This window comes from Panthera onca, chromosome B1, assembly GCF_046562875.1.
Source record: "Panthera onca isolate mPanOnc1 chromosome B1, mPanOnc1 haplotype 2, whole genome shotgun sequence".
Classification (NCBI taxonomy): domain Eukaryota; kingdom Metazoa; phylum Chordata; class Mammalia; order Carnivora; family Felidae; genus Panthera; species Panthera onca.
In genome coordinates, this window is record NC_138342.1 from 125,803,798 (window position 1) to 125,816,377 (window position 12,580).

Below are 12,580 nucleotides of genomic sequence, written 5' to 3' on the forward strand. Positions count from 1 at the left end.
CCTCATGAGCTCAGCTAACACATATCCCTCCCAAAGACCCTACCTCCTAATATCGTCCCGCTGGCAGTTAAGGTTTCAATGCATGAATCCTGGGCAGACACAAGCATGCAGTTCATAACACCTGTCTCGCCCTGTGCCCATGGCCTTCTCCCAGCATGAGGCTGACAGGGCTCCACAGTTAAAGGAGAGCCAAGCTCTTGCACTGAGACAGACAGGGAGTGTTCAGCCCTCAGGGACGGGCACCAGGGGCATGACAAAAACTGAGACCCACACACATTTACTTGCCTGCATTGGACAGGGGCATGGACATGGTGTGTGCCTGGCATCACATCTCATGTAAAGTGTCTCATTTTAATCTCAGCAGCAACTTCAGATCGCTTCTTGTCTTTTAGAAACGAGGAGCATGGAGGTCATGAGAGATGGAAGTAAATCATCCAGGGTCTCCCAGTCATTAGGGAGCCAGAGTTCCAGCCAGCATCTCATTTCTCTTAGATTCACTGCCTCTAGGAGTCAAAATCTTCCCAAAATGAGGTTCTTATTTCCAAAGCCACCTGTATCAGGTTCTCCAGAGAAACAGAACACATAGGATGTGAGTGTATGTGAATGAGTGAATCGCTTTTGATAGATAGGTATTGGCTCATGCAGTTGTGGAGATGCAAAATCTGTAGGATAGGCCAGCAGGCTGGAGACCCAGGGAGTAGTTGCTGTCTGTGTCCAAGGGCAGGGTTCCCTCTTCTTTGAGGGATGTCAGGCTTTGTTCTGTTAAGGCCTTCAACTTCTTGAATGAGGCCCACCCATATTATGCAAGGTAATCTGCTTTACTCAAAGTCTGCTGATTTCCCTGTTCATCACGTTTAAACATCTAGAATAACGTGTGAGTCTCATGGCCTAGCCAAGTTGACACGTGAAACTATCACATTGCCATTGGAGGAAATGGTTTGACCAGTGAAGTACAGCAAGGAGTCTAGGATGGGCATTTTGGGATTTGACGCTCCCAGGAGCGTGGTGAGACCCTCACCGGCCTCATCTGAAACCTCCGAGGCACTTTCCTGTGCCTGGGGAGGCCCAGCTACGGGTGCTCTGCACTCCTCCACCCGTTCCTGCCCTCCTGTCAGCCCGTGGCCACTTCCAAGCTCTTGGATACTGTAAGAGGTCCTCTCAGTCCCCTAAGTTGGTGACATTTCTTTCCTACACCTTGGGGAATTAAGAGCTGCAGAGGAAGCAGATGAGGTATGGATAAACCCCCTGGTCTAGCGGTAGGATGGGTACAGGATTCCCGACCTAGCCTGGTTTCCTGTGTGCGGGCCTCCTTCACCCCTAGCTTTATGGGAAATTTCTTTTCTTTCTCTTCTGTTCAGCCTGTGTCTGTCAATACCTGCTCTGTGTGAGCGTGGGCGTTGGTGTGTGTGTATCAGAGATGAAACAATGAGCACATCCAAGGTGTTCTTCCATAAACTATTTGACGGCCTCCTACTTGTAGTAGTCCTACAGGCCAAGTGCTGTAACCCCATCTTGTAGGTGAGGAGGCTGAGCGGGGCCCTGAAGGTTAAGTAGTTCCCCAGGCGCACCTGGTTAGCACCTGTCAGCTGGGAGTCCCCTCCAGGCCCTCTGTCCTGAGCCTGGGGCCCCTTTCCATTGAGGTCCCCATGTTGCACAACCCCTGGGGGTCGTTCCCACGGCATCCAGTCCCCTCCCCTGCCGGTGGCTGCTCTGGTAGTATTGCCAGCTTGGGTGGTTTGGAATAAGTGGGAGCCTTTAAAAATGCTGCTCTGAGGCACAGCCTCAGGCCGGAAATCAGTGAGGGAGCAAAGAGGCAAAGAGGGGGACTTGCTGCCAGACTGCCTGGAGAGCACGTACCTAGTTCCTTCATACCTGTTCATCCTTCAAACAAATCCTCACGCGCTGGGCATGGTGCTCGGGGTGCGGTGTCCCTGTCTCATGTTAGAACCTAGACTAGACACACACACACACACACACACACACACACACACACACACACACACACACAACACGTATGGTGTATAACTGGGTGCTCTGACCTAGTCTGGAGCACTAGGAGTGATCTCAGAGGGACGGACACCCAAGCTGATATCTGAAGGGTGAGGAGGCGTTGTCCAGGCATATATAGGCCGGGAGGAGAGCGTCAGAGCTGAATGAACAGCTATGCAGAGGTCATACTGTGGGCTGCCACACGTTAGTGGCTTATGAACTGCATTTCCTGAGTTGCAGTCAGCATTTCAGAATAATAGAATAAAGAGAGTGCATTGCACATAGGGAGGTGTTGTTTGATGAAGCTTTTGTGTGTTGTGTACACGTCCTTGTGTGCCGGCTTCTGATGCCCAGTAGTTCTTATGGGTCGCCATCACAGCTGCATTGCTCAGCCAGCTCCTGGGCTGGTGTGCTGGCCTAGGCCACACCTCCCCTCGCCTCACCGCGCACGGCCGGCTGTGGTCAAGGCCTGAGTGGCGGCTTGCCCACACTTGGGGGTTATTAGATGCGTCTGTATTTTACTTCTAAACCCTGGTGATGCCCTTTGCTGTCCAGCCTGTGGTTATTTTCTATTGTATCCGTCATGGATATTTATGGATACCTGCAGTTTGCTAGGCACCGTGCCCAGGGTATGTTAGGCCTAGGCCCTGCCGTCAGGAGCAGCCCATCTATTGTGGCAGACACACAAGTGCCCAGATGACGCTGTGAGGCCTGATGAGTGCTGGGAATGGTCGAGGGAGTCTCCCCAGAGGATGGGGCATTTCAAGGTCTCTGAAGAGGAAGAATCACCTGGTGAAGAGGTGGGAGAAAGGCATTTCAGGTGGAAGCCATGGCACTGGTGGGGAGAGTGAGGGGAGACTGGAGATTCAGGTGGGCTGGGTGTCTGTGCATCAGACCAGTAGAAGCTTGGGTTTGCTCCTGGACACAGTGGACTTTAAGCAGGGGGACATGATCAGCTCTGTGTTCTAGAGAGTTTGCTGAGCTCCTTTATGCATAGCGGATCAGAATGAGCCAGGCAGGCTGGAAGCTCGGGGACCTGTTAGGAGGCTGCGAGGGGCTGCATGAGGTCTGTAGTGGCCAAGGGGCAGGTCCTATAAATAGCCCTTGTGCAGATTTGTAACCAGACATCCCAGACATGGGCCCCATTCTCTTCTGGTTGATCCTTTAAGACACCCAGCAGTACAGTGAATTCCATAGGGAGCAAGTACTTGGGGACATTTTGGTAAAAAGCAATTTCTCTTCCTTTTCAGTGCAAACCTCGAGGGAACCCGGCTGGCTAGAAGGGACTCTGAATGGCAAGAGGGGGCTGATTCCACAGAATTATGTCAAGCTGCTGTAGTGTCCGGCCTGCGAGGCCCCACATGGACCTTTGGCTCCTGGGAACCTGCCTTCTTCCTCCAGGGCGGGACCCACAGCCCCCTGGACACGGGAACTTCAGACCATGGATTGGCACCTGAGGAGAGGGGAGGGAGACACCCCGCCAGCGGTGGGGGGAGCGGGCGCACCGCACAGAACCGTGTAGATCTGTGGAATGGGAGAAGAGTAGCAGGATTCGCGGAACGGACTTTTCATTTGTCAAGCCTGGGGACTTTGGACTGTGATTTTTAATTATCCAGTCTTCTGCCTGCCCAGCCTCCCCTGTTGGTGATCATCCCACCAGGCACTTCTCTGCACACGTGCTGCTGAGATGTAAAAGGGAACTGCACTTACTCGTGGTGTTTGCAGGCTGTGCTCTTGGCTTTGGTTGATGTGGTGTGGAGGGGGCTTGCCGCTGGCAGGCGGGGAATTGGTCCAAACCCACAGGGCAGCAGAAAGACGCTCCTTCCTAGATGGCCACCGCTGGGACCCACATTCACTCTACTTAGAGCACACTGGCGTATTTATAACAGGCTTCTCCTTGGTGCTTCTCACCTGTGTGCTGTTTCCCAAACACCACCTTTTTGCCCCAAGGTCTCTGTAAATGAAATAAAATGTAATTTACTATTTGATTTGTGTCATAATGTGGGGAAGAGATGGTGGAATTCATTCCCTCTGCAATGTTTTATGATTTGGCATCCAGTGGATAGAAACTCATTTTCCTCTGACGTTGGCACACGCAGGTAGAATTTATTAACAAGAAGCCTTGCTTATTCATAGCAGGGCGTGTTCCTGAGGGCAGCAGACTTCCCTGACGTGTGAAATCCTGGAGGGGCTCCTCCAGCCACCGGAACAGGCCTTTCCCCCATGGCCCATGTGACTCCTGAGCAGGAGTGGGGCTGAGGTTGCGCCTCCCCCCCGGCCCCCCGCTGACTAGCTTCACCGTGCAAGTCTGTCCCCACCCTGCCCTGTGTTCCCTCTGTCTTCCAGGCCTCAGCACTAATCTCTCCATCTGCCTGAAGCCTGGCTGCAGTGTGGCTGTCAGGCCTCAGCCACGACCCTACACGTTATGGTGCCCCACCTGTGGGTGGGCCACACTGTGATGCTTCCTCATTCTTTCCAGGCACAGATTCAGCCGAATTCCTCTTTGTCCTCTGATCTGGAGTCCTGTGGAGTGTGGGACTCATTTTTAGGAGCCTCATCATTCTGAAGCCAGCCCCACCACAGAGCCTGCTGTGGGGGCCTGGCATGTCTCTCTTCCCCACGGGAGGTTCCTCAGCCCGTCAAACTTTTACTCCTAATAATTTGTCACAAGAAAGATGTGTCCGCATCGTCCCCAGATGAATTGATACAAGGCTTGCTGGCTCTCAGGTTTGAATTCACCTACACGGACCATGTAGGGTGTTCAGTTTGGGGTGATGGGTGTACAGGGGAATGGGCCTGTTGAAAAGTATCCATGTTTTACATCAAGACAGTCTCAGTGCAGCGTAATTTACAGTACTGAACTGTCCATTGGGAAAGTCCTGGGACTGCCGAGGAGCCCAGGGCTGCCCGACAGTGGCCAGCCCCGGTGTCCTGTTTTCTGAATTAATCACTTCCTGTGCATGCCCACTGCTAAGGGATGCGGAAGGGAAACTTGGCTTATGAGAAGGAGTTACTGACGTGTCCCACTTTACAAAAGGCCTCTGCGGGAAAATGCAAACGTATGGGCAGTTGGAGTGGGCTCAGTATAGCACTGGGAGTGATTTCCTGGCAGTTTTCCTAATTGGTATATCCCTGTAGGGCATTGACAATAAGACCCACTGCACCAGGACTTGATTTATTTGCTTGCTTGGAGAAGATTTCCATTTTTCACGGTGAGGTGCACCCCCACCCACGGTTATCCGTCAGACTACCAACTCCCAAAGTGTGTTTACCACCACACGCTTGATCAAGGAAATTGCTACGAAGTGTGACTGCCTGTGTGATTTTGGGTAGATTAAACTGATTCTGTGATTCTTCCTCCTAAAAAGAAAACGATGCCCAGAGGTTTGGGTTGAAATGATCTAATGCAAGTAGGATGCCCGGTATGTAGTACGTGTTCAGTGAATGGGAGCTGCTATTCCTTGTATTGTTCCCACCATGACCGTCACTTGCACCTCTGTTGTCAGGGCCATCTGTGTTCTGTAGGATGCCAGTGTGGTGGTCACGAAGCCTCAGAACATGCTGGATCCAAGGGCTCCGACAGCACCAAGCCCTGCAGTCCCCTCCTGTGGCTGTCGAGGGAGGAACGCCAGAGGGGACCTGGGGTGCTTTGCTCTGCAAACAGGACCGGTGTGGCCAGGCTTGCCAAGGCCTTCAGGTAGGGAGCTTCCCTCTGGGTCTGGCCCAGGGTATACCTAGTAACGGGATCAGGAGGTGTGCTCTTACGTTGGCAGATCATCTTCGTTTCCCCAGAAGAGAAATAGGGTGTATTTGTTTCTCCGTTTCTGCTGCATGGATGTGGCCAATCCCCCGAGCGTCCGCAGGGCTCTGGCTCCTCAGCCCACCTCATCCAGCGGCCGCTCAGAACGGGTCTCCAGCTTGTATTCATTGACAATCACCAAGGGGATTGGGGACGAAAACAGACACTCAGGTGCTGCGTTTCTGCTTGCCATGGGGCTGGCTGTGGGGCTTGCATCTGATTTCATCGCCCAGGGCCTGTTCTGCAGACCATATAAGAAGATGCCATGTGAGATTAGAGCTAAAGACCTTGTACTGGTTTTCCCCCTTCCTTTATGTAGCAAAAATATGTGCACTTGCAGGTATGGGCAGGGGAAGCAGTGGACTCTGCCAGTGAAGGATGGTTAACTCATTCTTGCCATACAGTGATCGAATGAGCCAGGAGAATTTATCCCGTTTTATGGATGGGAAGATGGAGGCCTCAAGGACAAAGAGCCTTGCTCAGGTTCAGTCAGCTGACTACATGTTCTTTCTGCTGTGCCATCTTGCTTCTGGGGGCCAATAAGGGACAATGGCTGTTTGGGGTTGATTTGCACTCCCCTCCAAAATGCGTATGTTGAGATCCTAACCCCTAGTACCTCAGAACGTGACCTCATTTGGAAGTAGGATGGTTGCAGGTGTAATTAGTTAAGATGAGGTTAGTAGGGTGGGGCCCTAGTCCAATATGACTGGTGTCCTTATAAAAGGGAAATTTGGACACTGAGACAGACATACATATAGGGAAGACAATGTGAAAAGACACACAGGGAGAAGACAGTCGTCCACAAGCCAAGCAAGAGAAGTCTGGAACAGATCCCTCCCTCATGGCCCTCAGAAGGAACCAGCCCTGCCAACACCTCGCTCCTGGACTTGCAGCCGATGGTTTGTGGCACCTTGTTACAGCAGTTCTAGGGACCTAAGACAGTGGCTAAAAAAAGTGTGAGCTTTGAGTTACAAACAACCAATTTTGAATCCTTTTTTTTTTTTTTTTTAACTATTTTATACTTTGGTGACCTTGGGCAAGTGAACTTGCCTCTTTATGCTTCAGTCCCCTTCTGTGCAATAGAGAACAGCACCAACCTCATTGAGATGTTGTGACAAAAGATAAGTGCCTGAAGGGTGCCCAGCGGGAAAGAGTTTGGTAAATGGAAATGGGAGAAGGTAGACAGCAGGGTACCCTGGTGGTGGGAATAGTCTCTGTCCCCCTTCTTATCTCTTGGCCACTCACTGCTTTTGTCCAGGTACTTTTCCAAAGGCCATTCCTCGGCTTTCCCTTTACATGGTCTGCCCTTTCCTCTCCTTCCCAGGGGCATACTTTGCCTCTGTAATCTTGCCCTTGTCTTTGTTCCCTATTCACCTCGGTTCTGGCCCCCTTCTCACCTTCTGACTGTTCTCCCCTCCAATCTCTCAATGCTGGTCTTGGTGACTCCTTTCTCAGCCAGATATTTTCCATGCCTTTTTTTAATCTTCCTGAGCCACATAACTTTCCTTCCTTCCTCCTATCCAAAGATGTCATTCCAGGAGCATGTCCTCAAACGGCTTTCCTGCTCCAAGCTCTGCAAATGTCTTCTCCAGTGCCTGTCAGCACTCTTTTTCCTTGACTGGCCAGGGCAGTAATTTATTGCCACCCTCCTCAGGTAACCTGGCATAGTCTCCTAATGCTCATGTCTGCAAACAAAGTTTCTCAATCTACTGGTTGGAGGAATATCTCCAAGAACTCTTTCCTATCAGAAAAGATCAACTTGATTGGAAAGCAGACTTCTGCTTTTTGTCCAGCAAGAGACCTGCACTTTGAACTTGGGCAGTAAATGCACAATATTGATTTAGACAGCTCAGTGTCATGTGCTGGTGTCTAGATTTCTTCTTCCATGGAGGATTTCAGCAGCGAGGAAACACTGCAGGAGAAACACGCTCCAACACGGCTTCATAGTAGCTGTGACCCTTTCTGTAGCTGTGACCATGGATAACTTGGAAACTGCTATCCTGGCAATGTAAATTCTATGAAAAAGTATCAGGGTAATTGCCAGTGTAGATTGATTTAATGATCCCAAATTTCACCCCTCTTTGAATCCATGTCCCTTTTTGTGGAGCCCTCCATGATGACTCTAGACTTGACCTTGTAACCTGTTTTGGCCAATGGCATGGGAGCAAACTTGATGCAATCGGAGGCTTGAAAAGTGTTATACCTTCCCCTTCCTTTCTTATTAGAGCCTTGCCTTTACCATGAAAATTCGCCTAGGCTGGTCCGCTGGAGGATGAGAGGCCACGCGGAGCAGAACTATCCCAGACCAGTCGGACTGCTGCTTAACTGCAGATGCCCCATGAGGCCAGATTCCCCCGAGCCTGGTCCGGGTTGGCAGAACCCTCCCAGCTGATTTGTAAACTCACTAGAAATAACAAACGGTGGTTGATTCAAACCCCGCTACATTTTGGGGTGGTTTGCAGCTACCGGCCTGCTACTCTGCTCCGTGGTTTGCTTTGCTTTGGATATAGTCTTGGTCCATGCTGACCGTTAAGATCATATTCTAATCTTCTCTTATCCAGTGTTGTTGGGAAAGCCACAGTGTTACTTCCAAGAAAACTGCTGCACTGACAATCGGAGGGCTTGAAATTAAAGTGCCAGGGAGACTTGTAATCAAGTCATTTTAGTCTGTGTACACTCACAGTTTATAAAAAGTATGTTAGAGCTGACTTTAACATAGAGGGACAATGTTTTCTATTTGATTGAGGGGCATTCAACACACAGAAGCAAACAAACCCCTAATTATAGATGCATCACTGCGCATAATCTTCACTGCTCTGGTGTGCAGTGGCTGGCTGTCTCAGGGGAAGAGTCTTCGTTCTCAGCTAAGGATTCCTAAACGTGAAGCTGGATTCTTTGGGTCTGAGAACACTTTTAGAACATCTCAGAAATAGAGTGACACTTGTCCCAAGAATGAGTCCGCTCCATTCAGAAAGGACACCCACTCTAATTAAATAACGGCCACCCTAGCATGCTCCCTTTTAAAGTTAGGGGTTCTTGGTGAAAAGCCTTGCTCCCTAGTAGGTCAAATTCTGTTAGCTTTAAGATATAAAATTAACTGCATGTACAGATGTTTTAGAAACAAATTTGTGCTTACAACTCTAAAACTGTTTCTCTCCCGTCCTGTGTTTAATGGCCATGTTGTGTTCCAGAAATCTATCATGTTAGAACACAGTTGAATTTGTTTAATGCTCAACTAGTCTTCTCTTTCTGGAAGCAAATAGTTTCATCACCAGTTAAATGACATGTTAAAAATGAACTTGAAATTATCTGGTGGGAAATACATGTTTTCTAATTTTAAGATGAGCTGATAATTGTTTGCTGCTCTTCTGTGGTCCATATTATATGCGTGAAATTAAGGGGAGCAGCCTGTAAGGAGTGTGAGAAGCATTATGGCCAGTGGGGAGCCAAGTCTCTTGGCCCAAGAGGATCTAATGGGAAGGAGCAAAGCAGAACTGCATGGAGGAAGAACTCTGGAGTCAGGTGGGGCATCTGGTCTACTCAGGTCAGTCTCAAAGTCTGAAAAATGAATGATTGAGCTTTCCTACGGCTGTGAAGATAAAGGAGGCAATGTACACAGAGTGTTTAGCAGCAGTTATTGTTATCAAACTGTTACAGGTTTTAGTGACCCCAAATATTAGCACTGAGAAATAAGCATCTAATTAGTCCCAAAAGAATATAATGGACATGTGGCTAATGGGGGGGGGGGCTTTAACACGGGGGGCAGAAATGTTACTCTATCTTGGATGGAGGCAGAAGTGCAAGTTATCAGATTGAGAGGGACACAAAAATCCAGGTGTTCCTACGGACATTCAAATGAAATGTTTCCAAAACAACAGGTGATTAAAGTAAAGGATTTATTGTAATCTGCTTACAGTCCTTTGCAAAGACAGACATATGTTTTTGCATAAAGATATAAATTGCTTCATTTTAAACTAATTTAGTGTTTTTTAATTATATGAAGAAGTTTTGGTGAAATATGAATTGTACCAAACCAAGATTTTTAAGAGCAATATGGTACAAAAATAAGAGCAGACACACAATTTGGACTGGGACAGGCATTCAACAGTGAATTTAGAATATGGCTTTGCTGTTTAATCAAGCAAAGTTACCTGGAGACACATAAAGAGCCAGTAACTTTGTTAATACAAAAAGCTGATGCAGACTGTCTCCATCCCAAACCTGGTTACAGTGAAATTCCAATTTCATAAAACGTAAGTCTTGAGCTAAAAGCTGCTCTTGTAAGCCATTTCTTTTCTAGAAACTCCCAGTCTGCATGCTGAGTACTTATCACCTTCCAAGTGTGGCTTTCATATTGCTGTGCATGTAAGTTGACTATATTTAAAGATCTGCCTATAAATTAAATTACTGAAATTGCAAATTATGTAAGAAAAAGTCCTCCCTCTGAATGCAGCTTTCACAGGCTTCCCCTTGCATAAGGCAGGTGTCTTCTGAAAGACAAGGTAATGTTGCCTGCATGGTGAACCCTGGAGAAAAGTGGTGATCCCAATGCTGCCTTCTCCTGGCTTCTCCAGCTACAGCTTTTAGGTTCTGGAAAATAATGTGATTTCACTGAGTACCTGATGATTATCGTCACTTTTAAAAGACTAATTTGGCCTCTGTTCAAACTAGTTTATTTAGTGCAATCATATTGTTAAGTTTCCCCAAAGATATATAGGTTTGTGATCTGGGGCAAGAGAAAAGCGATAAATTGCATCAGTGCCAAACAGATTAATGAATTAAAAATTTTAGTGCCACTGTCTTGCTTATATGATCTGTAGTTATTTTTTTTTCCAAAACTGTTTATGTATAAAATTTATTTTTAAAACCTACCTTTTAAAAATCTAAAAACCCTCTAATTATCATGCGGTCTCCACGCCACTCTGACTGAACCGTGCCAAAATGCATCTTCCCAGTGCGTCCTGCAATGGCCTATGTGTTCCCATGACCAGTTCCGGGAGTGCAAAACCCCTTTCCAAGACCAGAAGTGAACATGTCACCTCCGCCGATGTAGAGAGTGCATGGAATTTCTTTCCCAAAGGAGAAAATCCAATTTTCTACAATGGGATGAGACTCCGCTCTCTGGGCCATGGCATTTCCGGTCTCACTCTCCTGGAGCCGATTCTGATTCTGCTTCGTGAGGAAGAAAGGAAAAGAGGCAACTCTCCTAAAGCTGCGGCACTCCCGGACACCCTCTCGCACGTGTGTTGTCAGGTGACCCCTTGGAGGAGCTGCGGGCACCACAGCCTGTCGCTCCCGGACGGAAGCAGGATGGAGCAGAAGCCAGAAACCGTGCTCAAGTCCCAAGAACACCCCAAGCGGGAGACCAGAGACAAAACAAAAGTACAGAAAAGGTAGAAAGGCTTAGAGACAACCAAAGAGGTTTAAGTGTGGTTATTTACAACAGAGACTGTAAAATGGTAAATTAGATATGAAGCTAAAAAAGGCACAGCTTTCCCTTTCTTAAATACACTGTAAACGGTTCATTATGCATGCAGAACATTTCACTTTACAAAAAAAATTTTTACCTTGTTTAGACAAAGATAGTACTTAAATAGTCTCCAGCAAAATAGAATTCTTTCAAAAATACTTTCCCCTTCATCCTATCAACCATTAAAGTTTTTTTTTTTTGTTTTTTTTTTTTGTTTTTTTTTTTGTATGTGTCTCATTTACAAAAGTTCCTTATACCTTATTTCAGGTCCTTCACAATTGATACATACAGTAATGTACAGCACAGCAAAAGACTGCAAAAAATTATTTGTAAAGCCAACACAATAGATACTAGAAATTGAAACCAAGGCATTTGTTTAACATCTTATCCATTCTAATTAAATAAATGGACGCTAAAGGGTGTGTATACCAGTGATGCAGAGGAACGCGGGCGAATAAGTCCCCCCCCCCCCCGCCACCAAGGGGGCCGCTCTTCACCCCACGTGCTCTGTTATTACACAACAGGAATCTGTATATATTTTTTTCTTTTTTTGTGTGTTTTTTTAAATAACAAAAGAATATTAATGCCCCATATTGACTATACGTTTTATGTGCAACCAAGGGTAAGCTCTAAAAAGTTCGTTAGTCCTTGAACCCTTTTAAAACAAGCGATACCGGAAACTACATGGCATAGTTAAAACTTCCATCTGTTAAAATATCAAAATCAGAGAGTTATTGACTAGATATGGCTTTTCATCCAGAGGAACAGGAACATGTTTCTAAGCGCTGGGGATTGGACAGGGAAGAATCCGTCAGACCGCTCAGGTCTTGCCAAATCCGTGTCAAACTGCTTTCCCGGCTCTGAACCCTTGACGTGATTTTCAACTTGAGAAACTGCTGAACAAGTATGAATCAACCATCACATGTCAAAAATATGATTCCTTGGGTCCTTCGTGGGTGTAGAATAACATGGGGAAACTTAAGGCAAAGCTCTCCTGGTAAGACGTCTTCCGTCACTTCCTGTGAAAGTAAAGGGGCTTGGCATTCCCGGACTCCACCTTGGGCAGCTGGTCGCTGATGATCTCCACCAGCATCGCAGGGAACTCGACCTTCAGGGCCTGGGACTCTCGGAAGGTGTAGAAGCAGAATTCCAGCAAGTCATTGACCAGCTGCAACACAGACGGGGAACAGGACAGTGAGGCCTCATCTCCGTCCCCACGCCCCTCTGTGTCCTAACCCTGCTGTAAGCTCAAGAGACTTGCAGAAATCTGACCAGGAAACCGTGGCCGTGAAGCTGCCTAATTTGGCTAAGGCATCTGTTTT

General features: G+C 47.7%; 2 protein-coding genes across 9 annotated transcripts in view; one reads left to right on the plus strand and one right to left on the minus strand.

Moving 5' to 3' along the window:
- ARHGAP10 (Rho GTPase activating protein 10) overlaps positions 1-3,974 on the plus strand; it is a 321,446-nt gene extending 317,472 nt beyond the window's left edge. For all 5 annotated transcript variants that reach the window (XM_060655658.3, XM_060655661.3, XM_060655662.3 and 2 more), the window contains one exon: positions 3,240-3,974. In XM_060655658.3, coding sequence (XP_060511641.2) covers positions 3,240-3,328 — 89 coding nt within the window. In that variant the 3' untranslated portion in view covers positions 3,329-3,974. The remainder of the gene's footprint in view (positions 1-3,239) is intronic.
- A 5,693-nt stretch (positions 3,975-9,667) lies between these two features.
- The window catches only part of NR3C2 (nuclear receptor subfamily 3 group C member 2), a 351,426-nt gene continuing 348,513 nt past the window's right edge, over positions 9,668-12,580 (minus strand). For all 4 annotated transcript variants that reach the window (XM_078445709.2, XM_078445710.2, XM_060655652.3 and 1 more), the window contains exon 9: positions 9,668-12,426. In XM_078445709.2, the coding sequence (XP_078301835.1) occupies positions 12,271-12,426 (156 nt within the window). In that variant the 3' untranslated portion in view covers positions 9,668-12,270. The remainder of the gene's footprint in view (positions 12,427-12,580) is intronic.